This window comes from Myotis myotis, unplaced genomic scaffold (genome assembly GCF_014108235.1).
Source record: "Myotis myotis isolate mMyoMyo1 unplaced genomic scaffold, mMyoMyo1.p scaffold_m19_p_18, whole genome shotgun sequence".
NCBI classification, from domain to species: Eukaryota; Metazoa; Chordata; class Mammalia; order Chiroptera; family Vespertilionidae; genus Myotis; species Myotis myotis.
The window spans coordinates 32,425,350-32,452,993 of record NW_023416322.1 but is presented as its reverse complement, the minus strand read 5'-3'; the positions used below and the strand labels follow the sequence as shown (position 1 = coordinate 32,452,993).

Genomic DNA, 27,644 nt, shown 5'->3' with positions numbered 1-27,644 from the left:
CGCAGGAATCTGACCGCAGGCTGCCTAACACCAGAGTCCCCACTCCAACCACTGTGGCTCCTTCTTCACGTGGATACGTGTTATATGTATTTTCAAAAAAAAAAAAAAAAAAAAAAATTGGCATCCTGGCTTTTTTGTCTTATATTGTCCCACATCATTGAAATGTTTTCTGGTGTTTGTTTTGATTTTTTTTTCCTGTGTGTGATTCTTTGTTTTCTCTCTTTTGTTACCTGGATTGTGTTTGCTTTGCTTTTACCTACTCCAGTGGTTGGAAGGTGTGCTTTCTGTTTCCCGTTCTAGTAGCGGTTGTCTTTGAACTAAACAAAGACCACCCAAATGAGGGCACACAGACACTTCACGCAGAGCTGGCCGCGGGAGTCGTCAGCCCCCTCGCTTGTGTTTCTCAGAGGCTCCAAGCAGGAGGGCAGAGGGAAGCTTTGTAGGAAAGGGAGGCTTCAGGTATGCTTTCTGTTTCGAGGCTGTTGCCACCGGGAAGCTGGAGGCTGGCTAAGGAGAAGCGGGGCATATGATGGGATCCGTTCGGGGAGCATTTGGACTTTCTCTGGTTGGTCCTGAGTTGGACAAAGCGAAGACAAAGAATTGGGAAGTTGGCAGTCATTGCCCAAGACTCGACCGTTCCAGGCCAGTGGCTGCAGAGCTGGTGATTTGGCTCCTGGTCTGGTTGCTCCCAAGGTTTTGGGTCATGGTTTTTTCATCATGTATTGTCTGGCCATTGTCCATTTGTATATCGGTTTCTCTCTTTCCAGGAATTACACTTGGGGTCTTGTTTTAATCGTTCCAAGTACAAAATGACATGTGGTCAGATGGGTTATTCATCGCACTGAGATCTTCAGTCTACACTCACACTTCCTTTTGATTCTGTTAACTAACCTGGGATTTTTCAACAAAGGTTGTTATAAATGTATTGATTTTAGATTGCATTTTCTGCCTCAAATTGTGACCAAAATTTAGATTCTATGTTTTAATGTTTATAGCCTGTCTTTACACCCCAGCATCTCCGCTTCTGAGTTCTGGATCCTTAGGTTTGACTCAGAATTGTTTCCAGTCCTCTACATGCCTGAGAATTTCCCTCTGGTTAGCTTGCTTCCTTTGTAAAATGGGATTGGGGACAATAATAATACATTAAGAGTGCTCAGCAAAGTGTACAGCATCTGGGGGGTGTTTCCTAGCCACTAGCTACTTTATTATCATCATAATTATTATTATTATAGTTCACAATAAAAGGCAGCTTGGCTAGGTTTTTAATACCTTCTACTCTCAACCCTATAAACATTGTTTCATTGTTGTATTATTAACCTGATTTTTCTCATTTTTCTTTTTATTTTTCTGGCAGTGGAATAGAGGTTTTTTTTTTCTTTAACTTTATAATTCAGTTTTTTTCTTTAACTTTATAATTCAGTTGGTTTTTTTTTTTTTTTCGGTTTTATGTTTGGTTTTTTTTTCTGGGTTGTGTTGCAGTGTGAGTCTCTGGCGTTTTTCCTGAAACTTGTTGAGCCCATTCAATATGCATACTAGTACTCAGTTTTGCTTGCTTCCTTGTTTCTAATCTAGTAAAGTTCCCTCCAGTTTTAAGGTTATGGCTTCCGTTCAGATGGTCCTGGTGCCTCCTCTGGAGGACCCTAATCTTAGACCAGCGGCTGGTCCTCCAACCCGTCACGTGTGGGTCCCGTTGCTCCTTTTCCTCCGGCGGAGTTCTCGAGAGGCTTCGCGTTCCTCACCCAGGCCGCCGATAACGACCGTCCTTAGATTCTGCTCCTTCCTGCTCCTGGTTCTGTGATTACGTGTTGGCTTTCCTTTATTCCATCATTTCACCTTCTCTCCATTTTGTTGTTTTCTCTCACCGATGTTATCCTCCTTTCATGGCTTCTTGCTCTTGTCCTAAAACAACCATGTCTTTTTTAATCCTATTGAAGTTATCAAGCAGTTTTCTTTAAAAAACAAAACAAAAAAACAACTACCTGTTTCTAGTAAAAGTTCATTTTCAAATGTCTGGTCTTCCTCAGAGTCTCCAGGGTAGAGGTGCCTTTCCCTTGTTCCACATTATTTTTCATAGGCTCTGGATCGGGGTCTTCTACTGGCTTATTTGTTTCATTTTTATGTGCTGGGTTTTTACACTTGATCTTAGCCAAAAGGCTGAGAACAGATGTGTGCTGGGTTTTTTAAATCCATATTGGAACAAGGAAACTATATTCAAACAGTGTCAGCCAATAGACAACATCTGCAAAAGGCCCGTGTATTCTCCTGCTACTTGGACGCTAGTTGAACTCTGTGCTCAGAATTCAACAGGAAGGCAGGAGCAGTGTGCTGCACTTTGGTCTAATGGCTTATGTTGCTCAACTAGGTTAGCACTGCTGGTCTGAGATAGAGTTCTCTCCTGCTGCCTGCCTTCAGCACTTAACTTTTTATTTTATTCATTTAGCAAATGTTCCCTGAGTGCTGCCCACCCCTAGCCGGGAAACGCTCTGTGTCCTGGGGTACAGGAGTGGGTAAGACCAGCACGTACCAGTGCTTGCTGCCTCCACTGCCTGTACAGTTGTTTTCTGAGAGCTGTCTTCACGGCTGAATGTAGAAAGAAAGAGTCAGGCCGATGACAAACACAGCGCCAGTAGCAATCTAGCTGCCATGGAGGGATATCTGTCCTCATCTCCGGCTGGGGTAGGTTTCCAGCAAGGAGGGCATTTGCCCCAACTACATACGACAAGAAGCTCAACCAGTGGCTCTTTCTAGTTCAGTTCTGTTGATCTTCACCATTAATGAAAAGTCTTCTCAAATTCTGTCCTTAGTTTTAACACTTAATGCTAGTTTTTCGTTATTTAGAGTTCCTCTGTCTTCATGGGTGTTCTTGGTAAAACATTCAGACAGGTATTTTCTACCACAGTGTTGGTATCATTTCAAACCTGGAGCGTTGATTCTTCACTGTTGAGTTTGGGAGTGAATGTGAGCGACTTAATGCCAGGATCTCGTAGGAAGGCAGAGATGCAGCCCTGAGCCTTCAGAGAGCTGGCAGAGCTAGCAGCAGAGCCCTAGAGATCAGCAGAGAAGGGGCATGCGGATCCTCGCGTGAAAGTTGATATGCTCTCCAATGATGAGAGGAAACCAGAGGGCCAAGATGTGTTTTTAGAAATGTCAATATTTAGGGGACAAAAGGAGAAAAATAAGCAAATTCATTGATCTGGGTTGATTCTATTTTATTTTTGCTCTCCTGTGAAAATCTACACTAATAAAAGAGAAAAATGGTAATTGGCGTACGACACTACCCTTTTCATTGGCTAATCAGGGCTATATGCAAATTAACTGCCAACTAAGATTGGCAGTTAACTGCCAACAAGATGGCGGTTAATTTGCATATGTAGGCACAATGCAGGGAGGCGAAAGGGAAAGCAGGAAGAAGCCCCCTGCCACTGACAGTGATTGGAAACCCAGGGGGGAGCTAAGGGCTGGGGGGCAGGGCAAAGGCGGCCCTTTGCCCTGCCCCCCAGCCATGATCGGAGAATCAGGCGCCTTTGCCGCCCTGGCCAGTGATAGCAGGAAGTAGGGGTGGAGCCAGCGATGGGAGCTGGGCACGGTCGAAGCTGGCAGTCCCGGGAGCTAGGGGTCCCTTGCCTGGGCCTAAAGCGGAGCCCACAATCGCGGGGCCGCTGCCACTGCGGGTCCCCGCTGCCGGGGCTGGACGCCTCAGCCAGAGGCATTAGGCCTGGTCAGGGGCGGAGCCTGCAGCCACGGGGAGCTGGGGGTCCCCTGCCCAGGCCTGACACCTCTGCTGGAGGCCTCAGGCCTGGTCAAGGGGCCGATCCGGTGATTGGTGATTGGAGGGTGATGAGGATCAACTCCTCTGGCCGAGGCATCAGGCCTGGGCGGGGGGCTGGGGGTCCCCTGCCCAGGACTGATGCCTGGGCCAGAGGCATCAGGCCTGGATTGGGGGTGGAGCCGGGGATTGGGGGGATATGATGGTCCCCTTGCCCAGGCCTGAAGCCTGGGTCAGAGGCGTCAGGCTTGGGCGGGGGGTGGAGCAAGCGATCAGAGGGAGATGGGGGTCCCCTGCCCAAGCATGATTCCTGGGCCAGAGGCCTCAGGCCTGGGCGGGGGTCAGAGCCAGTGATCAGGGGGAGATGGGGGTCCCCTGTCCAAGCCTGACACCTCTGGCGGAGGCGTCAGGCCTGGGCAAGGGGCCAATCAGGCGATTGGAGGGTGATGGGGGTCAACGCCTGAGGGCTCCCAGTATGTGAGAGGGGGCAGGCTGGGCTGAGGGACACTCCCCCCCCCACACACACAGCCAGTGCACGAAATTCGTGCACCGGGCCCCTAGTTTATATATAAATAAATATCCCATCAGGTCTTGATTATCTATTTTGCTAAAAATGCATGATGACCTTGGATTTTTTTCCCTTCACAAACTGTCCCTATGTCTGGAGAGAAGTTGGAATCAGTCAGGTAAGGATTGAACCTCTAGTTCTTTAGGAAGTGTGTCTTGAGCACCTTTCTGAAATAGAACACATATACACCATTTGAGAATCCTGTTCTCTACCTAGCTACCATTATTTGAAAGCTTGCCAAGTTGCAGGCACTGTGCTAAGCACTTTACATGCATCGTCTCATTTAATCTCCATGACAATAGTGTGGGGTAAGTAACTGTTATTACACCCAATTTACAGTCAGAAAGTTGCCTATGACAGAAATTCTGCAACTTACCCAGTCACATAAGACAAGAGTGGCAGAGCCAGGATTTGGTGCTAGTCTAGTCACTAAGCCTGTTATCCTACATGAGTGCTCTACTGCATCTCAAATGTCCTCACACATGCATGCGGGTGCGTGTGCACACACCCACACACGCACACAGCAACTGCACGAGTATATGAGGAACTATATATGTTAATCTTCAGGGATTTTTAAAAAATACATAGCATGAATTTTATTTTATTTCCATGCAAAAGAAGTGTCAGAGAGTTGCTTTGAAACCTATTGCTTATTCTAATACTCAAAACATATATCAGCTCTTTTCTTTTGGAAATATATTCAGAATTATTTTATCAAACAAATATTAGTTTCATGAATTGACAGCCATACCTTGTCTCTGACCAAAAAGTATGGAACATTCATTCACCAGATTTGTCTCCAGATGACTTTCAGTTATTATAAAAGATAATTTTTTCCCACTCCAATAAAAATGTTCCCCTATATGAATCTTAAAACAAAATAATGTAAGTTCCTTATGGTTCTATAACTATAGTACAGGAACAATCTATGCATCTATTAAAATTCAAATGAATGAAGACCATATAGAAACATGGGAAATGCCATTATGTTAACATGAAAGGTGGAATGCATACTATGCCTGTTTTATGTAAAAATACATATAGACAACTACAGGGACTAGAAAGTAATTTGCAAATATAAAAAAAATTAGAATTATGAGGGATATTTCAAACTTTTTCAAAATGTTCTCAAGTAGTTTACTATCTTAAAGCGCATCTTTATGCTAGTCAAAACCTCCCTCACTTTCTCATGCTCTAGACAGCTCCGTTAAACGGACCAGTAGCCTGTGGACAGTAATTCGCAAGGAAAATCAACAGTCTCGGCCAGTTCTTTGAGAATCACTAACTAACCCTGGGCTAGGAGGTTCTCCTCTCTATAACAAAGCACCATAGCCTTCTAGCAGATTTTCTTTGCTGTGGCTCTTTTGAAAGCTGTTATTTTCCTCTCAAATGTATAATTATTTAAATATTCAAGTTCACTTAAAGCTGCTGCTTTCACAGGGGGCGTATTAAACTTCCTTGATTAAGAAACTACAGCACTTTATTCACTGTATTATCAAATGTAAACTCCCCAGCCAGCAGTAAAGTCTTCCGGTCACCCATCTTCTCCCTGGCAATGCTTCAGTAAAGCTTTCCCCATCAAGACTTCTCTCTACTGGTTCCTTTTTCCCTTGTTTGCCATATTCACCACGATCTAACACTTTACATATGGGAGTAAAATAATTATAAATACAGTCCCTGTATTCTGATAATTTGTGTTTCATCTCTTTATTTTTTAATAAAATAAAGTATTACAGATAAGATCCAGGTCTTTGTTCCTTTCCTCAGGCCCCTTCTTCACCTCCTTCTCTGGAGGCAGCTACAATCATGGATTTGTGGAGGAGCTTCCAATGTTTTCTTTTAAACATTTGTATTGATTTCACAGAGGAAGAGAGAGGGAGGGAGAGGTAGAAACTTCAATGATGAGAGAGAAGCATTGATCGGCTGCCTCCTGCATGCCCCACACTGGGGATCAAGCCTGCAACTGGGGCATGTGCCCTGACCAGGAATCGAATCCTTAACCTCCTGGTTCCTAGGTCAACGCTCAACCACTGAGCCATGCCAGCTGGGCCGAATATATGTTTTAACTTATATATGTATTGGTGCATAGAATTTTCATACGTGCTTTTAAGATTTACATAAATGTCATTGCTCTCTACCTCTTCTGCAACTTGCTTTTTCCATTCAACATTGTTTTTGAGATCCATCTACATTGTACTGATAGATTTTGATTTTATGCATTTATTTTAAGTTCCCTGCAGCATATTAATTGTCCTGTGATTGTTGCAATGTACTGGAAAACAAAAGAGCATATATTTCTAAAAGATCTTGAGTCACTCCCTGTGTGGCAGGAGGAAAACTCTCGCCTGCAGAGCCGTCTGCCATGTTTGATTTGAGGCATGGGGTGGAGTGTCTTTCAAGTGTGAGCACAAGCTCTGAAGTAAGCAGCATCTGGTCCAGGCCAGGGTAATGTGTGCTGACTGGGTGAGGGACCGGATGGGGATTTAAAATATAATTATGCTTAGAGCCTGTGCTATTTAAGATCCCATACCTCCCTCCCAGTGAGATCCTATCCCACTGGTGTGGTTGACGGCTGTGTTCTTCTGCTGCAGAAAAGAGAGAACTCAAGTAGCCTGACGTCTCTTTGGCGTTTGTCTGGTGCGCAGAGACAGATGCGGGTCCCGGCATCCCCTCTGTAGTGGGTGAGCGGTTGGTGACCACAGTGGAACAGGCACAGGCAATGCAGCTGCTTGCAGTATCGTTTCCGTGTAAGCAGGCGTCCTGCAGAGTTCTTCTGTCTGTCTTCCATTAAAGATCCACACACGTTCCTGTCGGGGAGGATCAAGTCCAGCACCTGGAGCTAGTTCAGGACCTAGCACGAGGATTTAACAAGAAGTATGGGGAGTTCTTCCCGGTGCCCAAGTCCATTCTAAGTAAGTAACAAACATGTGATTGATAAATTGGGGCTGTTTATAATCCTTTCGTATTTAAAAAAAATTTTATTTTTCAATTACAATTGACGTACAATATTATATTATATTCCAGGTTATACAACATAGTGATTAGATATTTATATAACTTACAAAGTGGCCACCCCGGTAAGTCTAGTAATCAGGGTATGTGTCAAAGAGAAGTCTGTATAATGGACCAAAGCTTAGAACTTTCTTGGAACTAAACTTTAACAATTAAAAATAATAATTTTTATGTATAAAGTATTATGTAATTTCACACACACACACACACACACACACACACACCCTCATTTGGCAGACCAGGTAGCTTTCCCTATGTTATGGGTGAGGCAACTAAGGCCTGGCAGGGCTAACTTTGTGTTCAAGTCCTGTGTCAAACCTGGGCCCTATACTGAGTTCTGCTTCCACAACCAGTTTACCTTCGCTTCCCTATTCACAATAAAACAAGAGGTATGAGAGTGAGAACTGCTGGGTCATAATGTAGATAAAACAAGAGGGTGTTGATCATCCTCACACTCTGCCTCCTTAAATGCACAGCTGAGGTGGAATGGACAGTCCACCTACTGAATCCGAGACCTCGGCTGCAACGTGCTGGGCTGTGCTAGTCTGAAATCTTTTTTTAAAAAAAATATATTTTATTGATTTTTTACAGAGAGGAAGGGAGAGGGATAAAGAGTTAGAAACATTGATGAGAGAGAAACATCGATCAGCTGCCTCCTGCACGCCCCCGACTGGGGATGTGCCCACAACCAAGGTACATGCCCTTGACCAGACTCGAACCTGGGACCCTTCAGTCCACAGGCCGACGCTCTATCCACTGAGCAAAACCGGTTAGGGCTGGAATCTTCTTGAGGAAAGAAGCTGCACACGTCTATCAACATAACGTGTAGCTGTGTAAACCTGTGGCAGGGGCAGAAATCACAAAACCTAAGCTCTGTCCATCTTTATTAAACTGACAGCATTTTAAAGGCATATACCATGCACCCAGTATCAATCTCGAAACCTAAGTTGGGTATAAATGTCTAAGTTATTCCCACAGATAAATTCAGGGCACCCCACGCACCCAAATCAACCTTCTTTGAGTAATAAATAACATTTTAATGTTTTGGCCTATTGTTATTTTACCGATTTCAACTTTATATGCTTCTGTAATAACTATAAAACAGGCACTTATTACTAACACTAGTCTATGAAGCACAGCTTAACATCTTGATTCTATCAGCATAATAAGCAAACTTCGTGTGTGTGTGTGTGTTCGTATGTACTTATATAATCATGGGTAAAGAATTGGAAGGATTCACACAGATTGTTAAAACTGGTTTGGGGACAGGAAGGGCAGTGGTTATGGGTAGGGGGTGATTAGCCAGTAGAGAAACAGAGGGGAAGAGAGAGGGAGAGGAAAGAAATAGACAACACTTTTTTTTAATGGTGTGCACAGCAAAAACAGTGTGATTGATGCAATTTTATTTATATAATACTATTGTACATTTTTATGTGAACATGTGCATCCAAAATGCATAAAGTTATGATCAACAAAATGTTAATATTTGGATGATGTTTATTTTCCTGCTTATGAAATTCTTGAATTTTGCACAGTGAGAATTTAATATTTATATAATCAGATAAAAATAATAGTTATTTGGTATTCTTGGACATTTAAAGATCTAGATTGACACTGACATTCCTGATGATTTTTTTTAATGTTGTCATTGTTTTGTTCTTTGTTTTGTTTTGTTTGGGATGTGTGTGTTGTTTTTACCTAAGCATCGATGAAGAAAGTAAAATCTCTCCGTGATCCGTCTGCCAAAATGTCGAAATCAGACCCGGACAGACTGGCCACCGTGAGAATAACAGACAGCCCAGAGGAGATAGTGCAGAAGTTCCGCAAGGCGGTGACAGACTTCACCTCGGAGGTCACCTATGACCCGGCCCACCGCGAGGGCGTCTCCAACCTGGTGGCCATCCACTCCGCCGTGACAGGGCTCCCCGTGGAGGAAGTGGTCCGCCAGAGTGCCGGCCTCGACACTGCTCACTACAAGCTGCTGGTGGCAGATGCTGTGATTGAGAAATTCACTCCAATTAAGAGTGAAATTGAAAAACTGAAGATGGACAAGGACCACTTAGAGAAGGTTTTACAAATGGGGTCAGCAAGAGCCAAGGAATTAGCATATCCTGTGTGCCAGGAGGTGAAGAAGCTGGTGGGGTTTCTATAGGAAGTTTCAACTGATCACAGAAAGGCTCTTCTGTTTTGTGGTCTATGCACTCCGAGAAAGGCAGCTTTCCTTCTGGACAAGCAGAAAATTGTAGTTTGGGGGCTATTTAATTTGGTGTACTTGATATTGGCTTCATTTGATGAAGAATGTTTTGGGGCCTGCAAATAGAGCAGTATTCTAAATCCCATCAGCAAAATGCTGTGGCCAGGAAAGAAAAAAGCGAAGAAGGCATAGTTTTCTGAGTCCTCAATATTTGAGGCACACACTCCCCAGCCTGATTTACATACACAGATGTGACTGAGGTGAATGGTAATTTGGCAAAAGGGGGTATCATCTGTGTCTTTCTCAAGTGCTATCATAGGCGGTCACTTTATCTGTCCCAACCCTTTTACAGTAATAGGGAGAGGTCTCAGATTTACAGTCCTTGGGATGCCATTGGGACCAACTTGTATTTGAATCTCATAAAAATAAGTTGATTAATATAGTTCATTTGTCACTGAGATGGGGCCTGATTTAAAGCATTTAAGCTGCTTAACTTGTTTCCCAAGAGATTATACTGATTGTTTTGGCAAGTTTTTTTTGTGTGTGTGTTTTTGTTTTTAATTCAGAGATGCATATAATCTTTTTAAAAGGCTGTTATTTCAACTTGATATATTTATTGTTCAAAAACCCAGATCCTAGATGATGTTCCTAGTAGATACTTCCAACCCCCTGTGAAATACATAGGAGAGGAATTGCCATTTTACACAGAGGGAAGGGAGACACAGAGGACACAGTTGGCTCAAACAGTATCTCTCAGGAAGTGAGAGGGAAATCCAAGATGAAAACCTTTGCTTCTTACATGAGCCTCCAACCTTTTGAAGGTGGGTCCTGGAAATATAAGACCTGTACTACGAGACTGTTTCTATCAGTAATTCAACCAGTGCCGGCTTTCAATCTGGTTTCTACCAGCCTTGGTCACATTGGCTCCTCTAGTCCCCAGGCAGGTCCCCTGTACCTATTGCAGAGGCACTTCCAAGTAGACCCTGCCAGACAACAACAGCTGGGAGGCCGGAGCAGTGTGAGTGGAAACCTCCCATGTCCTTCTACCTCATCTCTCTAAGTAATAACAAGTCACTCTGAAACCTGCACTCCCATTTCCCACCCCTGAAAATGGGAAGGGTAATCCTGACTTGCCAGGGTCTGTTAGCAAGATTGATTTTGTAACAGAAATTGCTTATCATTTTTTGCCAATGAGTATAATGATCATCATTTATACACAAAAGACTAGTATGTTGGGCAAAAACTTTTTACTCATGTTTCTTAAGAGAGGAATGTAAAAAGGTCCTTGTATTAACAGATATAAATCACAAAACACCGCATCCCAGAATCCAAAGTAAAAGACCCCTTTTTTGGATCCTTTCTTGGAATGGGGTATCAGTGGTCCTAGAGGAGTCTCGTCGGGCATATTTCTTCCAAGGCTGTTTTATTTTTCCTTTCAGATGAGCCCTATTATGAATACTGGAAAAAGATATTAAAGGTGGATCTATCAGACCAATGGTCTATTTGCTTGTCTCTCTGTGTTTCTTTACCCCCTGCAACACCTTTTGTCCACAGAACTACAGGCACCATGGAAGGCATCTCAGAGGAGAGAAACCAGACGATTTGTGATGACTTCCGAGGAGCAAAACCCTGCACAGGTGAGGTCGGCTTGTGAGCATCCTGTTGTTACTCTTTGAAAGTGACCAAGGGCTCAAGTCCAAAGCCAGCCTGTAATGACTGAGACATGCCCAATAATGTCGGAAAATGGGCTAGAGATTCCTAAGAAAGTGTGGGGTTTGTTGGTTGGTTTGATGCACACCATGCAGATGTTGATCATGGAACCGATACCATTGAGCTCTCACTACGTGTCAGCCATTACACTAAACATCTTATAACTGTTTTTCCCGAGTTACAGAGTGAATATGATTAAAAAAAAAAAAAGTGGGGGGAGACAGACAGAAACTAGTAGAGAGTCAAAACAATAATTATGTTTTTATGACTGGTTATTGATTTTCTTCTCTCTATTCTAAACTCCCTTTTCCGAGGTCCCTAGAGCAGCAGCATGAGTCCCACCTGGGGACTCATTCAGAATGCACATTCTCTGGCCCTCACTTACTGAATCAAAACTTTGGGGATGCACATAGCAACCTTTGTTTTAGCAGCCTTCTGGGCGATTCTGATGCATGCAAACCATGAAACTTTGCAAACCACTGTTTTCTCTTATTTATGTGTATTCTCTCGTTTCCTCCTAACCCAATAAAGCGATACTGATATATTACACATTGAAACCCAGGCATAGGCAGTTGAGTAGGTTGCCTAAGACAGTTCAGCCTCTGAGAGGTAGAATCAGTTCATCCAATCCAGAGCCCACTGGGCCACAGCAGCTCCTGCACTGTGTCTTCTGGTGTGTTTGGTGCAGTGTGCTCTAAGGTGCCCTGTCCAATACAGTATGTGCCCATTTAAATTTAAATTGTGACTAAATAAGTAATTCACATCCGCAGCAACAACTTCAAGGGCCCAGTATCCTCCGTGGCTGATGGCTAGTGACTTGGGTAGTGCAGCTTCATCCTCACCTGGGAACTTACTAGATATGCAAATACACACACACACAGACACACACATACCCCGCCAGACTTATTGCATGGCAATTTCTGGGGGTGGCTTAGCAATTCGTTCACCTTTCAGCTAATCAGATGCACATTAGTGTTTGAGAACCACTGTGCTGGGGGATAAAAAGAGAATAAAACCCAGCCTCTCTCAAGGGGTTTAGAATAAAGGGAGAGAAGAAAATCAATAACCAGTCATGAAAACATAATTATTGTCTTGACTTTCTGCTATTTCCTGTCTGTCTCCTCCCCGCCCCCCATTTTTTTTTATCATAGTCACTCAATGTAGCTTTGACTTTTTATTTATATATGATTATTATTTATAGACAGTTTAAAATTTTAGGTCATTTGGGCCTATGAAAATCCTAAAAGGGGAAATGACTGAACTTAACATTTGTAAATGGAGTAAGCAGAGATTTGGTCATCAATATCAGAGTTAACGAGGATCTCCTGAAGCCAAGAGGGATGAATAAGAAGAGGGAGTTCTTTTACGCCGTGGGTAGTAAAATTATAGTACTTATTACCCTGTAAAGGCTTATATGACCTAGAAATAAAAACAGCTGAGCATGGGTTGATTAAATTTATGAGTGAGACAGTCACAAAACTGCAGTAAGCACAAGTTAGGAATGTTCAAATTATGTCTGAAAGTGTCTGATGTTGAAATCATAGGAACTTCCACCTTTTCTGTCACTGCCCTCATTCTCATAATCTTCCATGTTCAGAACTCTAGGCTAGACCAGAGGAGACCAGTGTGGCCCCCAACCGTTCCATCTTTCATGACTTTCTAACCTTTCCCTAATTTAACATATTAAGTGTTTGGTAAATTCTAACCATATTTCACCTTTGCAAACCTGTGTAAAGCATAAGAACTGTTATCCCCAATTTACTGTGGTGGGCTGGAAAGGAGCCTGCCTGAGAATAGAGACTCTTGTACTTCGTGTGTTTTGTTAAAAACCTGTACACTTTGGATTTAATGGGCAATAAAAGTAGGGAAACTAAGGGAGGCAATGGATGCCATTCTTTTTAAAAATATATATATTTTATTGATTTTTTACAGAGAGGAAGGGAGAGGGATAGAGAGTTAGAAACATCGATGAGACAGAAACATCGATCAGCTGCCTCCTGAACACCTCCTACTGGAGATGTGCCTGCAACCAAGGTACATGCCATTGACCAGGATCGAACCTGGAACCTTTCAGTCTGCAGGCCGACGCTCTATCCACTGAGCCAAACCGGTTACGGCGGATGCCATTCTTTAAAGAATTTGTTGTGATTTCTGATTAAAGTCAGTGTGCCATTAATCTTATTAACAAGAGACAACCCAGATCATTGAAATAATCCAAAACTTAATAAAATATTATTTTACTATGCACAGTGAACTGATCTTATGTCTTTGGCATAGGAGCTAAACACTTTGGATGGTGCTAACACATAAAAGCATTAGCACATCCCAAACTAGCCAGACTTGAGACTTAGGAACTCTAGACTGTGATATTGAAGAAGTAGCAGTTAGTATTGCCCATCTTCCCCAAAGCTGTGTGAATCTCTAGAAGAAAGGGTTTAATTTCCCCACCTACTGTTAGAAACACAAAGTCATTTTTGTATGTCTGCTATTTGCTGCTAGATACGATTTTAGCTCTGGCTTATATGTTGTGTTGTTTTCTTAAATCTTGCAATATCTTTAAACTGCCTTCCAGTTTGGTAAAATACAACCACTTTATTTCCTTCCTGCCCTCCTTTATCCCTTTAAGGAGACTTCATCCATCTTCTATCCCAAAATACTGTCAGTCAGGATTTCTATTCCCAAATAATTTGGAGTCAAAAGCATTCAACAGTCTGGAGGCAAGTGAGCTTTTTATTGCGTTTTTATTGAGAGTAAATTGAACTGTGTGGGCAGGCGAGAGAGGGGCTCCTCTGTGAGGCCCAGCATGCCCCACCGCTGCACCCCAGCAAGGACTCGTGTTACAAGAATTACATCACTGGGATCTGCTTATATTGGCTGACCAGGCCCAATAGACTCCTGGGCGCAGCCAGGCAGGTTAACTCCTTCTTGATCTTCATGAACCTTCCACAAGAGATCTTACGTGGCGCCCAACTATTTTGTTTTTCATAACTTTCTAATCTCTTCCTAATTTAATATATAAAGTGCTTGGTAAATTCTAACCATATTTCTTCTTCACAAACGTGTATGAAGCATAAGAATTGTTATCCCCATTTCACAGATAAGTTTTCCCTGAGTACTCTGGCACCAGCTAATCTGTTTATTGCACTTGAAGTTTGCACCATATATGTATTTGTTGGGGATTTTATTATTGTTTTTGTTTTATAAATTACTCATTGTCTGGAGCAAAGACTGAGCACAGAGTAGATGCTAAGTACATGCTTATTGGTTGAAAATCACCTGAGAAGAGAGAGAGTTGGGGGATTGCAAATTCATATGGCTTCATGAGACAGATAACTTTATAATTTAATGAAATAACTTAACAAATATGACTTCAGTGCTTTCTATGTGCTGGGTGCTGCTCTAGACACTGGGGATACAGCGGTGAAAAAATAGACAAAAATGTCTGCCCTCTTTGAATTAACATTATAGTAGAGAGACAGACAATTAAAACAACACGGAAAGTAAATGGTTGGTCACCAGGTGATGAAAGCTACGTAGAAATTCAAAGAACATGGGGATAGAGTGTGTTAGGGACTGAATTGTGCTTCCACCCCCAAAATTCATATGTTGAAGCCTCAACTCTCAATATCTGAGAATATAACTATATTGGTGACCTTGTTGAAAGCAGTTTGGGTAGATGATGGGGTCAAAAGTCTAACTGAATATATTTAAGAGTAAATGGAAGAAGAGAAATTAAAGACAGTGACCTTGACTAGTTTGGCAAGGAGTAATGCTCTAAAGAGAAGCAGAGAAATGGGACAGTATGGTAGTGACATAGAGTCACAAGAGGGTTCTGTTTCTTTTTAAGTTGGGAAAAATAATTGCATACTTCTGCGCTGATGGGAATGATCCACTAGAGAGGGAAAGTTTAATGATACAAGAGTGAGAGAGAACAATTACTGATGCATATCTTTGAGGAAGTAAGGAAGAATGGGATCCAGAGCACACGTGAAGAGGTTGGAGTTAGATGGGAGACCAGAGAAGACAAAGAAGAATATATGGACACGGGCACAGATGGGTTTTTACACGTGGTAGAATAGCAAGTAAAAGGTCTCTGTTGCTTCTGTTTTCTTAGTGAAATAGGATGAGGGAAGATGTGTTGGAGGTTTGACGAGTGAGGAGGAGGAGGTGTGAAATAGTCATCTAGGGAAAAGGAGAGGGAACGACCAGGGACATGCAGTAGAACAGCCAGGCATCATTTAAGGGCTCTCTTGAGGCTAGAAAACATGAATTTACGAGAGCAGCCAACCAGTTGATTGTTTTGCTCCAGCCACATTCCACTGTGTGGGTGTAGGCAGAGCGTAAGCAAAGTTGGATTAGCCTAGAGCTGGATTTTGCTAAGTGATTACAACAAAAGGGCAAAGGGGCAAAGGAGCTAAGTGCGTATAACAATGAGCCACCGCCTCCCAATGGGGCAAGGGGGAATGAGGATGTGAGGGGCATGGAGACATGGAGACATGATTTTACTGATGGTAAAATCAATTGACTGAAGGTCCCAGTGGTGTCAAAAAAATGAGGGAGTGAGATGAAAACACAGATGTTGGTCTGAGTTTGTATTCAAGATACAGGCATGCAACTCTTGGTATTGACAAAATTGGAGGTATGGCTTGAGGAATGGTTGTTGAAATAGGTGGAATATATGATCTCTAAGGAGAGAAGGTAAAAAAGACTAGAGTATTCTAAAGGCCATTGACTTCAATGTGCAACCACTTTGCCCAGAGTAGCAATGGAGACAGAGTAAACTAGGAAGAACATTTTCAAAAAAATGAAGGGGGGTGGGGGGAGGGTCTTGCTGGTGTGGCTCAATTGATTGAGCTTCGTCCCATGTACCAGGAGGTCCTGGTTCAATTCCTGGCCAGGGCGCATGCCCAGGTTGCAGGATCAATCTCTGGTCGGGTGAGTGCGGGAGGCAGCTAATCAATTTTTTTCTCTGACACCAATGTTTCTCTCCCTCTCTCTTCTTCTCTCTGAAATCAATTATATATTTTGATTGAGAGTCTGGCGGCTGATGATATGAGTCCAAAACCAGAGGTTTTTAGGGAGAGTGGGGGATAATGATCTGGGAGTAACGATGAGGAGCAAAGGCAACACTTCCTCCACCTCCAGCTGCCAGTATTGTGTATAGGCTGGAACATGAGATCCCCCGTATCTCCAGCACATCCTGGGTGGCAGGTCTGAGCTGGGTAGTGAGCATGGAGTCTCTTCGGAGGATTATGTTGGGGGCATTCAGAAATCTGTGATTGTCATTTGACTGTTACTTCTTAACCCATAAGATGCTCCATCATCATTTTTTAAAAATTAAAAATAGGTTTTTATTATTGACTTTAGAGTGAGAGGAAGGCAGAGGGAGAGAGAAACATCGATGTGAGAGGGTAACATCAATGGGCTGCCTCCTGAATGGACCCTACGGGGGATAGAGCCTACAAACTGGCCATGTGCCCGGATCAGAATCAAACTGGCGACCTGTAGGTGCACGGGACGTCACTCAACCAACTGAGCCACCCCAGCCAGGGCACGCCATCATCATTTCAGCCTTCAGCACATTTTGAAAGTCCACTTGTTCCGCCTTACTAGTGTTACTCCTTGTCTAAAGCATTTGTTTTTGTTTTGTTAGAGGGTTTGGAAATGTGAGGGGCCTGGCAGCTAATTTAGCCCAATTCCTCTGAGACCTTCATAGGACATCTTAAAAACTTGCAGTAGGGATGCTGTCCTCAAAACGTTCTCTCTCTCAAATAGGGACCAGAATATCTGGGGCTCCCAGGGGGGTGCACCTCCTGGAGGAATCTACCCTGACTTCCCGAGGTCTGGAGCCGCTGGATGAGGTTGGGACAGTTGCTTGGGGTCACCACTTTGCTTGCTGTCACAGGGAGACCACTGAAGTGACACACTTTCTCCGGGCGGATCTGCTGCTCTGCACCTGACACGCCAGCTTACAATTAGCCCTTTAGCATGGGGCGCAGCTTTGGTTCCCTAGTACGGGTGAGGAAGAAAAGAGTTGGAGTAAGTGAGGATGCGGTCTCTTATGTGGCTGAAAAACTATCCCTGAAGTCATTTCCAAATGTGGCATTCCAAAAATGTTTTCAGCAATCATTTGAATAAGATAGAGAACCCCAGGGTAACATCTTTGAAGGACAACTCAATTCAAATAAACTCTGGTATTTAAAAAATACATAGCAACCCCATTACTTTCTAGTCAGCTTCCAATCCCTGAATCCTTTAACAAAAAATTTAAAAACTGATCAAAGGAAAGAGCCTGCCTTGGTGACAGTTGCTACTCACCATCATGAGATAACATGCAGGATGTGCGGCTGAGATGGAAAGTACTTCTGATTTGGTGGATTTAGGATCAAAACCAACATTGCCTTCTAATTCAGCCAACATTTAATTCAAATATTTGAGGCTTTTGTACATGCTAACGCAGAAGCATAATGAGGAATCAAAGGATGAACTAGTCACTGTTAGGAAGGCAAGCATTTTAAACGTTTGTGAACTGTGCTTTACATCTAAATAATGAGATGGCTCCAGAAAGCAGAAAGTCTATCTGGAAAGCACAAGGAAATGATGAACAACTTGATCTTGAGTGCCTATGTTTGCCTTGGGGAAATTTTAAACAAAAAGTACAAAAAGAGGTAGAAAGCTTCTTGAAAGTGGGTTTTATGTCTTTTTTATTACATAGTCTATCTAACACAGGCAAATAGACATTCGTGATGCCTTAGTTTGTATGGGAAATCCAATTAGCATTCCTTTTTTGAAAAACATTATCTCCTGTGAGGCAATTAAGAGTGGCGCTTTCTCAGTTCCCTTTGGCCAAATAGTAACATACATGTATAGGAAAGGCTATCATGGATGTGCCTGGGATGGGCCAAACTGACTAGCACCCAAGTAGGTGGAGATTCTGTAATGATCTCATTAGTACCCACACAAACCCACTGAGCTAACCAGTCATCATAGCTTGCAGCGGGGCAGCTAAAAAAAAGCTATGGGTGGGGGAGTGGGGTGGGAGGTAACAAGGAAGTCATCCTCAGCTGAACGCATCCCCCTCTCTATGCTTTCCTAGCCTGAAGTGGTGAGGCAGACAGAAAGGATGTTGGTTCTGGAAGTTGGGCAGGAGGAGATATGACCCAATGGAAGAAGGAATCTGAACAGAGATTTCCCTGCCCCTGGACCGCTACTGTCCTTTCACTCGGAGACAAGCACTGCCCAAAGTGGTGCCTGCACATGAAATTTTTCTTCAGTTTCCAGGTCAAGTCTTCCCCTTCACCATACTCTAAGATGAGGGATCGGTGTACCCAGCAATATGCAAGACATTGTGTATAACGAAAATAATAACATTGAGTGTCTGATCTATATATATATAATAGCCTAAGCGACCGGTGGACCGGTCGACCGGCCGATAGCTATGATGTGCAATGACCACCAGGGGACAGACACTCTGACCAGTAGCTATGACGTACACTGACCACCAGGGGCAGATGTTCAATACAGGAGCTGCTGAGCTTCGGTGACTTGGCAGCTTCGGTTCTCAGGTGACGCACCCAGAAGCAGAGAGGAGGGAGCCCAATTCCAGGTGCCTCACCCGGAGAACCACCCTCTTACAATCCAGGACCCCTCAGGGGATGTCAGAGAGCTGGTTTCAGTCCAATCCTCGAAGGCCAGGCTGAGGCACCCCACCAATGCACGAATCTGTGCACTGGGCCTCTAGTCTCAGTATATTATAGTTTAGTCAGGAAGACAAAACTTAAGCCTATATATATATATATATATATATATATATATATATATATATATTTGATTTTTTTACAGAGAGGAAGGGAGAGGAATAGAGAGTTAGAAACATCAATGAGAGAGAAACATCACAAGGTACATGCCCTTGACTGGAATCGAACCTGGGACCCTTCAGTCTGCAGGCCAATGCTCTATCCACTGAGCCAAACCGGTTAGGGCAAAACTTAGGCCCTTTTAAAACATGGTCAGTCCCTCACAATCTAGCAAAAATAGTCTTGCTTTGGAGGACACATTCACTCAGAAGTGGATCATGGAGGGGTTTTTTAACTAAATTAAGTATCCAATCCTTTTCGTACTCCTTTGCTTTATCCTTCTCAAACAATCTGTCCATTCATTCTACAAATATTGATCGAGGGCTGTCTGTTATGAGTAAGGCACTATGTTGGGCACGGGGGAAAACTTGGTAAACATAACACATCAAAAAGTATTAATACTGATCAATAATACCCCATGCAAAAAACATGATTCATCTTGAAGCATTCTAAACAAATGATTTGTTCCAATTTGGTCATTATCTTCCTTTTTCCTTCCTGACGTGCCTTTTCCTTTTCCATCCTACTATAAAGTACTGACAATATTTTGGTGGTGTGAGGCACGAAAAAAAACAAGTGTGTGTTGTAAAATAAATGGCACCGGCACTCTCTTCTGCCCCTGGAAATACGAGGACTCTGCTTGCTCTGGGGGTTCCTGTTCCTTAGGAAGCCCTCAGCTGGTCTTTAGCAGCAATGATGACATAAAGGAAAATTACATTCTGATGCAGAATTCAGCCCCTTCATCTTTCTCCTGTCTCTACAGCATGAGCCGGGGGCCCATAGAGGATCTAATATCAAAAGGAAGAGGGTAATACCACTACATGAAGAAAAAAAATAATTACCAAATTTCCTGAATAGTAAACAGCTTAGAAAAAAAGAAGAAGCTGAACCCTTTGATAGCTTGGCCCTCGGTCTGCCCGTGAATGCCTTAAGGATGATATCACCAGACTGACTCCAGCAGCCCGCGCGCGCTATTGTTTCAGAGGAGGAAACACGAAGGGGGCTGGGGGCAGAGGAAGAACGGGGTGGCTGGGAGCAGGTCCGCACCTTGGGGAGAGGAGAGTTTGATTTTGAAAAGGCAGTTATTACACGTCAATGGCAGTGCGGCTAGGAAGACAAATTGAACCATTTCTCAGCGTCTGTGGGAAGGAGCCATTACTCCTTTTCTCCAGAGATTAATGTAAACGTTAGGATTCAATAACGTCTACCACAGATGACATTGGCTCAAAAGGGAGAGAGAGAAAGAGACGGGAAGTTGCCCGCAAATGTTATTGCCGAAAACCATCACCTGGGGGCAGTCTTGTGACTGTTAAGTGTCCCATGCCTCATTCTGGTCCGGATTTTACTACTTTTTTCCCCCCTGGACGTGCCCAGTTTCTTTATCGGAGGTTAAGGTGTGAGAAAAAGTGCAAAGGGGGAAGGCGGTTTAGGAACCGAGCCGTACACCTCCTGTCAGCCGGGAGGGGAAGCCGCGAGACTGTGCAGGATTGTGAAGAGTCACCAAAGTCCTTTGGGTCTTTGAAAGGGAAGCCTCGGAAGCTGAGAGGCGGCGGGTGGGGGCCGCAGACTCGGGTCCTGAGATACTGTCGACCTCCGCGTGGATGGCGAGGCCGGGATTCTCCGCATTCCGGGAATTTACGGAGCCCCCACCCCTCGCCCCCCTGCGCCCCCGCCTCCCTGAGCTGCGGCGCGCGGCCAGCCCCACGGTTTCTAGACGCCCTGCTCCCGCCCACGGCCGCGCGGGGACTTCAGCACAGGGAGGCCGGGGACGTGGGCCCTGCAGGGCGCTCCCCGACTCCAGCCGGGGAGACGCGGGCTCCATCGGGCTCCCAGGCCTGGAAGGCGCTGCGGCCACAGTTCTGGGCTCTGGTTCCCAGGCGCGCGCTCCTTGGTTCGCTCTAGGGGGTACAGGGGTGCGAGGTGGGGTCCAGGCTCACTGGCTGCACCCCTCGCAGCCAGCCCGTGAGACTGCCCGCACCTTCGTGCTCTTTCCCACCCAAAGGGTAATGTCTTAGCAACGGGGACCCCAAGACCTTCCTGTGCTGTCGGGTAAAGCCCAGGAAATAGAAGGCTCCCGCGGCCTCCCCGGACCCGTGGGCGGCAGCGCTGCGTCCGGAAGGGTTTGTTCCCGCGTGTGCCCATGTCCTTAGTGTGAGCGCGTCCCTTCATGCGCACGTGCGCCGCGCGGCCCGAGAGCAGGCGGAGCGCGCGTGCAGCCCGACGGGCCAGCTTGGGGGGGGGGGGGCGGTAAAGCAAACCCAGCGACACGGAGCGCGCCCCAAACAAAGCCAGACCCTGGCTCCGCGAAACAGCCGCGGGGCTTCTCTCAGGCTTCACGAGGAATGACTCCCCAAGGCTTCGCCTCCTTCCCCACGGGCCGCCAAGCAGCAGAAGGGGCGCCGTCACGAACGAGGAGGAGGCTGTTTCCCCGCGGGGAACGTCGGGGGGTGAGGGGTGGGGGTAGGGGGTGGGGACGGACTTGGGGCAAATACGCGTTTGGAGGGCTCGGCCTTGGCTTTCACCACGAGCCCATTCGGAGGCCTCGGGCCCAGGGCCCCGCGCCGGGATGCCCGTGTGAACTGGCCGATTGGAGCGCAAGGCCAAGTTCCAGGGCATTCGGCGCGAGGGCCCATTTCTCCGGAAGTCGTGTCCTTCCGGGCAGGCCCTTGTTGAAAACGAGGGAGAGGTCGCTCAAAACGGCATTTTTTTTTCTCTCCAAGACGACGGAGAAGAGAACAATCCCCGGCTCAGGGTGGATGGCGAGCCCCTAGAAATAAAGGCGAGGGCCTTTGCCCGTCTCGGCTGCGGCTCACGCCCTTGCTCACGTGGGAATTCGCGGGGGGGGGGGGGGTGGCGCTTGGGAGTGGACTTGCCGGTAAAGCTCGCGAAGGGTCACGGGCGCCGGGAAGCCACGTGGAAGGCTCTCCCGTGGCCACGAACGTGTGAATCCGCGGGAAACGTCTCTTCCGAAGTCCGCGGGACCGGGAGGCGCATTTGGATGCAGAGCTGGCTTCCCAGGGGGTCCTGGCCCGAGCTCAGGCGCGAGGCCCTTTTTTAAAAAACGCCCCCCACTCCCCCTCCTCGCAGCCCCACGCGAGCTCCGCGCGGCGGTTCCCCGCCTGGGACAAAGGCAGCCGCCGGTCTCGCCTCTGAATATCGCGGACACGCGGGGTCGCGCACGGCGCTCCCGCGCTTCGCTGGTTGGGGACCGAGCCTGACCAAGAGGCCACCCCTCTCCTGCGCGACGGGCGGCCAGCGCAGAGCCGCGATGGGCGCGCTGGGCAGCGCCCGTTTCCTGCGCCGGAGCGGCGGGCGGCGGGGCTCCTTTCCCCTCCGGCTGCAGCGCGGGTGGGCGGCTCGGTCCTCGGCCACCGCCCGCTGCGGACCCGGCGGGAGGGGAGCTGAGCGATCCGGCGCTGCGGGGCGTGAGCTGGTCTCCCCCGCACAGGTGCAGTGGCCATGACTGCACGCGTTCCCGTCCGAGGCTACGTTTCCCAAGTCTACACGGGAAAATCAGAACGAAGTTCAGGAAAGGAAAAGCCGTTTGCTTCCCTGGTTCAAGGTGAAAGTGAAAATGTTTTCAGCTCGAGGGAGCGGGATGCTTTCCTCCGTTGTGCACGTCACTGGGCACAGCCCAGGTGAAGGGGCCTCGGGGAGGTCGTGTGCCGCTGCGCCGTCCTCTGAACGTAAAGGAAAGGCTCCGGGTTGCAGGGGCCTCGGCGTTGGGAGAATCGTACCCGCCTTGGCCGTTGGCCTGGGTGTGCCGGAGCGCGGCCGCCGCTGCCACCAGCACCGCATCTGGCAGAGTCGGCTGGCGTTCAATCCCCACCCCTGCTTTTGCCCCCGTCCCGACAGCGGCATTATTTTCCACTGCAGCTCTTCTCTCTTTGGGGTCGTTTTACCTTCCTCTCCATCGCTTTGTTACCCCTCCTCCAATTATACCCCCCACCCCAAGGCACTTATCCCACGGAATCCCTATATTGGTACCTCTCTGCTTGGCCTGGATCTTAGAATTCAAAGTCACTGCCCAGGAACATTCCTGTCCATGCAAATGCCTACACCAAGGCTGCTGAGCCCCAGTAGGTCTCAGAAGGTCTGAGCATTGATAGCAGGGAGTATAGATCTGATTTTAACCAACTGTGCCATGAAGCCACAGGCCACGCGATGATACACATCCAGGCTAGTGTCTGCTGAGCTGGGTCCATACTGATACAGCAGATAAGTTGGTAAGAGCACATGAAAATTGCTCTTAAAAAGCTGAGTGATGTTTTGAGTCTACTTATAGAGTGTCTTAATACAACCTCCTCCCATTCTACTTTTTTCTTGTAGGTATACTTACACTTGTAAATGAATTTGCACAGTAATGTGTGTAATCTGTGCATATGTGTCTGTGTGAGCATGATGTTGAAGTGCACACCTGGGGAAATCACCCTAAATCAATTCCTCTTCTCTGGCATATGCATTGAAAAGAAATCCTTTGGTTGCAGGGTTTGTGATTCCCAAGCTTCTCAGAAAGCTCCTGGAAGGGGAACAGACTTTAGGAATGGAAAGTATTATTTAAAAGGGTTTCAGCATACTCTGCTGCTCAGCAGTTCCCTTAAGGTAGTAGGACTGGACTTTGTGGCTCACGGCTGTCCCTCCCCTACTTCCGAGGAAAAGTGTGAACTCCTGCATACTCGTTACCACCTCTGGCCATGACCCAAAATGTGTATGCATCCTGAAGTCTAAGCCCCATCGCTCTGATTGTTCTACGCTGAAAGTCCCACAGACCTGCTATGAAGCCAAATCAGAGTTTGCTGGATGAATCTGTACTCAGGCACGCACGTGTTTGTTTGTTTTCTTTTACAAAGGAGAGCTTGGTAAAATGCCCTACATGTGGTGGACATTCAATGATTATTTGTTGAGAGAATGAATGAACTCATGTGTATATTTATTCAGTCCAAGGCAAGTTTTTTTCTCACTAAATAAGCTGGCACATGCATATGTAATATATATGTGACAATAAAACTGTGTGCTCAGAGTGTAGGGGAACTTTTGTTTCTGTATCTTTTTGACTTCAAGCTCTCCTGCGCAGCCTCCTCCCCCATGTCCCTGCCTGAGGCGCAGGTCTCTGCAAGTAGTTGGCAAACTTATCTAACCCCTACCAACGCCCATCAGTCAGCCAGTAAAAGCAAATGCTTCACTTTGGTCCTGTCCTTACTTCCCTCCCAGATCACACTCATGCTTCTATAAAGGTTCTTCAGCGGATTTCACCCTGCACACTCCCACTTTCCTTCATATTCTCTCTAGGTGGTACACTGCTTGGGTTCCATAGACCTCACAGACCTGCAAACAGGCAGGTCGCCCCTGTTAACTGACCTGCATTGGTCAGCATTTTCACTGAGTGGCCCCAGTTCTCAGGAAAGCTTGGGGTCTTGGTTTTGGAGAGGACTGCCAGTGCCAGGAAGGCTAGAAGACACTGTTCCCAATCTAGCTGAAGTTTTCTTTTACAAAAACATATTTAATCACAATAGAGTCTGACTTCAGAAATGACAAACCTCCAAGAAGAGAGTCCAGTGCCAGGACCTTGGAGCTCAGTGGGTCTCACTCTTGCCATCCAGTGGGTCCCCAAGTCCTCACCCCTTTGAAGGACTTGGAGGATCCTCTTCTGTGCCCCAGCCAGCTTGCAGCCACCTAGAGGATGCTGACACTCTGTTCCTCCCACCTCCCCAGACCCTTTCTGAGGGAAGGAGCAGCCCACCTGTCACTAATTCCTGCCCCCTCTGAACAGTCTGCTCAGCAATAAAGCTCCAGGAAAATAAGAACAAGGACTTTTTCCTTCTCCCTTTCCCTCTGTTTTCCCCTTCTTCATCTCCCATCTCTCCCCATCAAACTCCCCCTACCATTTGGGAGTCCGCAGGTCCATGAAGAGAGGTGTCTCTATGGCCTTCACTCCCAGGGCAGCTGCTTGCCTCATCAGGAAGGAGGGGCAGAGGCAGGAAAGGTACTTTAAAAGCTCCACTAAAGCCAAAGCTGCCAAAGAAACTTTGGGGCAACCTGGAAAGTTTCAGACCCCACTCTCCAGACCCCCAACCCTGGAAGGGCCAATATCCCTTCTTTAAATGAGATGAATTGTGATCAGGACTCTGAGTCAAGTGTGGGGTGGGGGCGGGGGTGGGAGGGGGTGGGAAGCAAACACCGCTGAGGTGGAGGGGAGTCTAACTTGTTTCTAACCTGAACAGCTAGTGTTAAACCGGTTTCCTCCGGGGCAGCTCCACGCTGGATAGGATCCAGGAACAGGCTTGACCCAGAGCGCAGTTCTCCTCGTGAGGCCTTGGATTTGGGACAGGACACCCATCGGGGATCCTCTGTTTTCTCACCTGTCTGCCCCACCTACATCAGAGGCTAAGGCCCACAGGGGCTTTGTGATTTGTTAGCGCTTTACAGTTTATAAAGAATGATAGTGGTGACAAGCCAAAGGCTAGTCTAACGCAGGGACCTCCACAGCCTGCTGACTGACGCCTTCTTTAAGTTCTCCGGGGGCTGCTTTCTGAATCACCTTAAAAAAATGAAACCAAGCTTTAACTCAACAGTGTTGAATCAGCTGTTCACTCTACCTAACCTGCCCCCATGTGATCTACAGCCGTGATTGCTAACGATCACCTGGGGACAAATTAAGGAATTGAAAATGCTGAGCTTGAGAAGCTGAATTCCTTACACTATCTGGGGTCGTTAATCACCCAGCAGAAACCAGTCCGGCAAGAAGGAAAAGTAGCTAAAGGGACAGAAAGCTGTGGGTCTGTGTGCTGGTGTTCAGGGGCTCAGGTGGCGGGACTCAAATGCAGATGCTCGTATGTGTAGGATGTGCTCAAATGGGCGCCGCAGATGACCCGTCCCAGGAACCATAAAGCTCCTCCTGGCTGCCCCAAACGCCCTAGTTCAATACATGAGAAATGTCGGCCTGGTAACCAAGAGACCTGTGCAAGGTTAGCTCATGACCCAAGACTCATCTCTCCCCCCCCCCCCACACACACACCCGTGAGTCGGGTCCACGCCAACATCCGGTTGCTTTCCAAGAGTAGGCTGCCGGGCATTTACCCAATGTGGTGAGAACAGAAGATTCTCGGTGAGAGAGTTCCCAGGTCTCGAGAATCCCTTCTAAGGGCAGGGTGGGGTGAAGGGCAGTGTAGGGAAGTGCGTGTTGGGCAAAGCCGGGTGCATGAAATTTGCAGGAGAGGAGAGCAAGTATCTGGGAGTGCAGGAGGGTCACTTCTTTGCAGACAAGGAAGGGAAGGCTTCACCACCAACAACCCCTGCAGGGTGGGGATCGCGGCAAATATTAGGAAACCTGGCGCTTGGGGTGGGTAGTCTGGCACCAGGTCTTCCACACCCTCGCTACCCAAGAGCCCGCCGCTGCCTGACTCCCGCCCCGTGCCCACCCGGAACCCAAGATGCCAGGCCTGGCCCGCCTCTTCCCCCGGCCTGGACCCGAGGTCTCCAGGGAGCACCCAGGCGCCGCGCTCTGCGCTCCCCGAGGCGCGGGGCTTCCGGTCACACTTCCCAGCGAGGAGGCTCCAGCCCCGGGCTCCTCGGGTACCCGCCGGGCCTGCGCTTCTCCCTAAACCGTGATCCGCTCTTCCCCGTAGCCCCACAGTTTAGGGACGATTTGTTTAGTGAAGCTCCGCAAACAATGGAAAGTTCGGAGGTTTCCTGGACGTGGTGTTGGGGAGGCGGGGCCGGGACCCGCTGACGGTGGCTTCCCCAACCCTGCTCCCCCCTCCTCTGCCCCCTCAGCCGCCGGCCGGGCAGCAGAAAGAGGCGGCCAGCCTTCTCCTGCCCTTCGGCCGGACGACCCGCGGCCGCCGCGCCCGCCCCCCTGCACCTGCCTCGCTCAGGTGAGATGCCCGGCGCGCCTCGAGAGCGCGGCGCCCCCTCCAGCCGCCGGGGCCGCGACCTCGTGCCACGGGCGGGAGGAGGGAGAGCGAGGAGGGGGGATCACCCCTGATGTGTAGGTGGCCCCGGGAAAAGCTCCTCACTTGGTTTCTCTGGGACCTAGGACCAGGCGAGGCCGTTTCAGGGATCTAGGTTTTCTTATGGAGAAAGGAGAACAGTCACACGTTGTCCGGCTCAGGGGGGTGACAGCTCTCGTCTGGGAGAGCCCCGCGGGCGGCTGGGCGGGGGGGGGGGGGGGGGGACCGCGGAATCCGGGGAGGAAACAGCGCCCTCGCTGCCGCGTTAACCCTTCCTGCCCGGGCGAGAAAACGTGAAATGAAAACCATCAGGAAGGGCCACTCGGGGACAACTCAGATCAAGCGCAGTGGAAGTGACTTGACGTGAGCACTGGGTCTTTCCAGGAAAAGGAATACCTCCGCGGGCAGGGAGAAGCCGGTCTTCTGGCTTCAGCCCCCTCCTCCGGGCCCGCCCCAAAGCGCGCAGGGAGCCCAGCAGGGACGTGGCGGTCCCTGACGCTCCCGGTTCTGGAGTGGCGGCCGCCAGGCTACGTGACAACCTCCGGGCGAAAGTGATGGGCGGCCGGCCCCTCCCCAGGACTCAGCCCAA

General features: G+C 47.3%; 1 protein-coding gene across 3 annotated transcripts in view; it reads left to right on the top strand.

Moving 5' to 3' along the window:
• The window catches only part of WARS2 (tryptophanyl tRNA synthetase 2, mitochondrial), a 66,344-nt gene extending 55,302 nt beyond the window's left edge, over window positions 1-11,042 (top strand). For all 3 annotated transcript variants that reach the window (XM_036342856.1, XM_036342858.1, XM_036342857.1), the window contains 2 exons: window positions 7,128-7,246; window positions 9,050-11,042. In XM_036342856.1, the coding sequence (XP_036198749.1) occupies window positions 7,128-7,246; window positions 9,050-9,498 (568 nt within the window). In that variant the 3' untranslated portion in view covers window positions 9,499-11,042. The remainder of the gene's footprint in view (window positions 1-7,127; window positions 7,247-9,049) is intronic.
• Window positions 11,043-27,644: the final 16,602 nt, after the last annotated feature.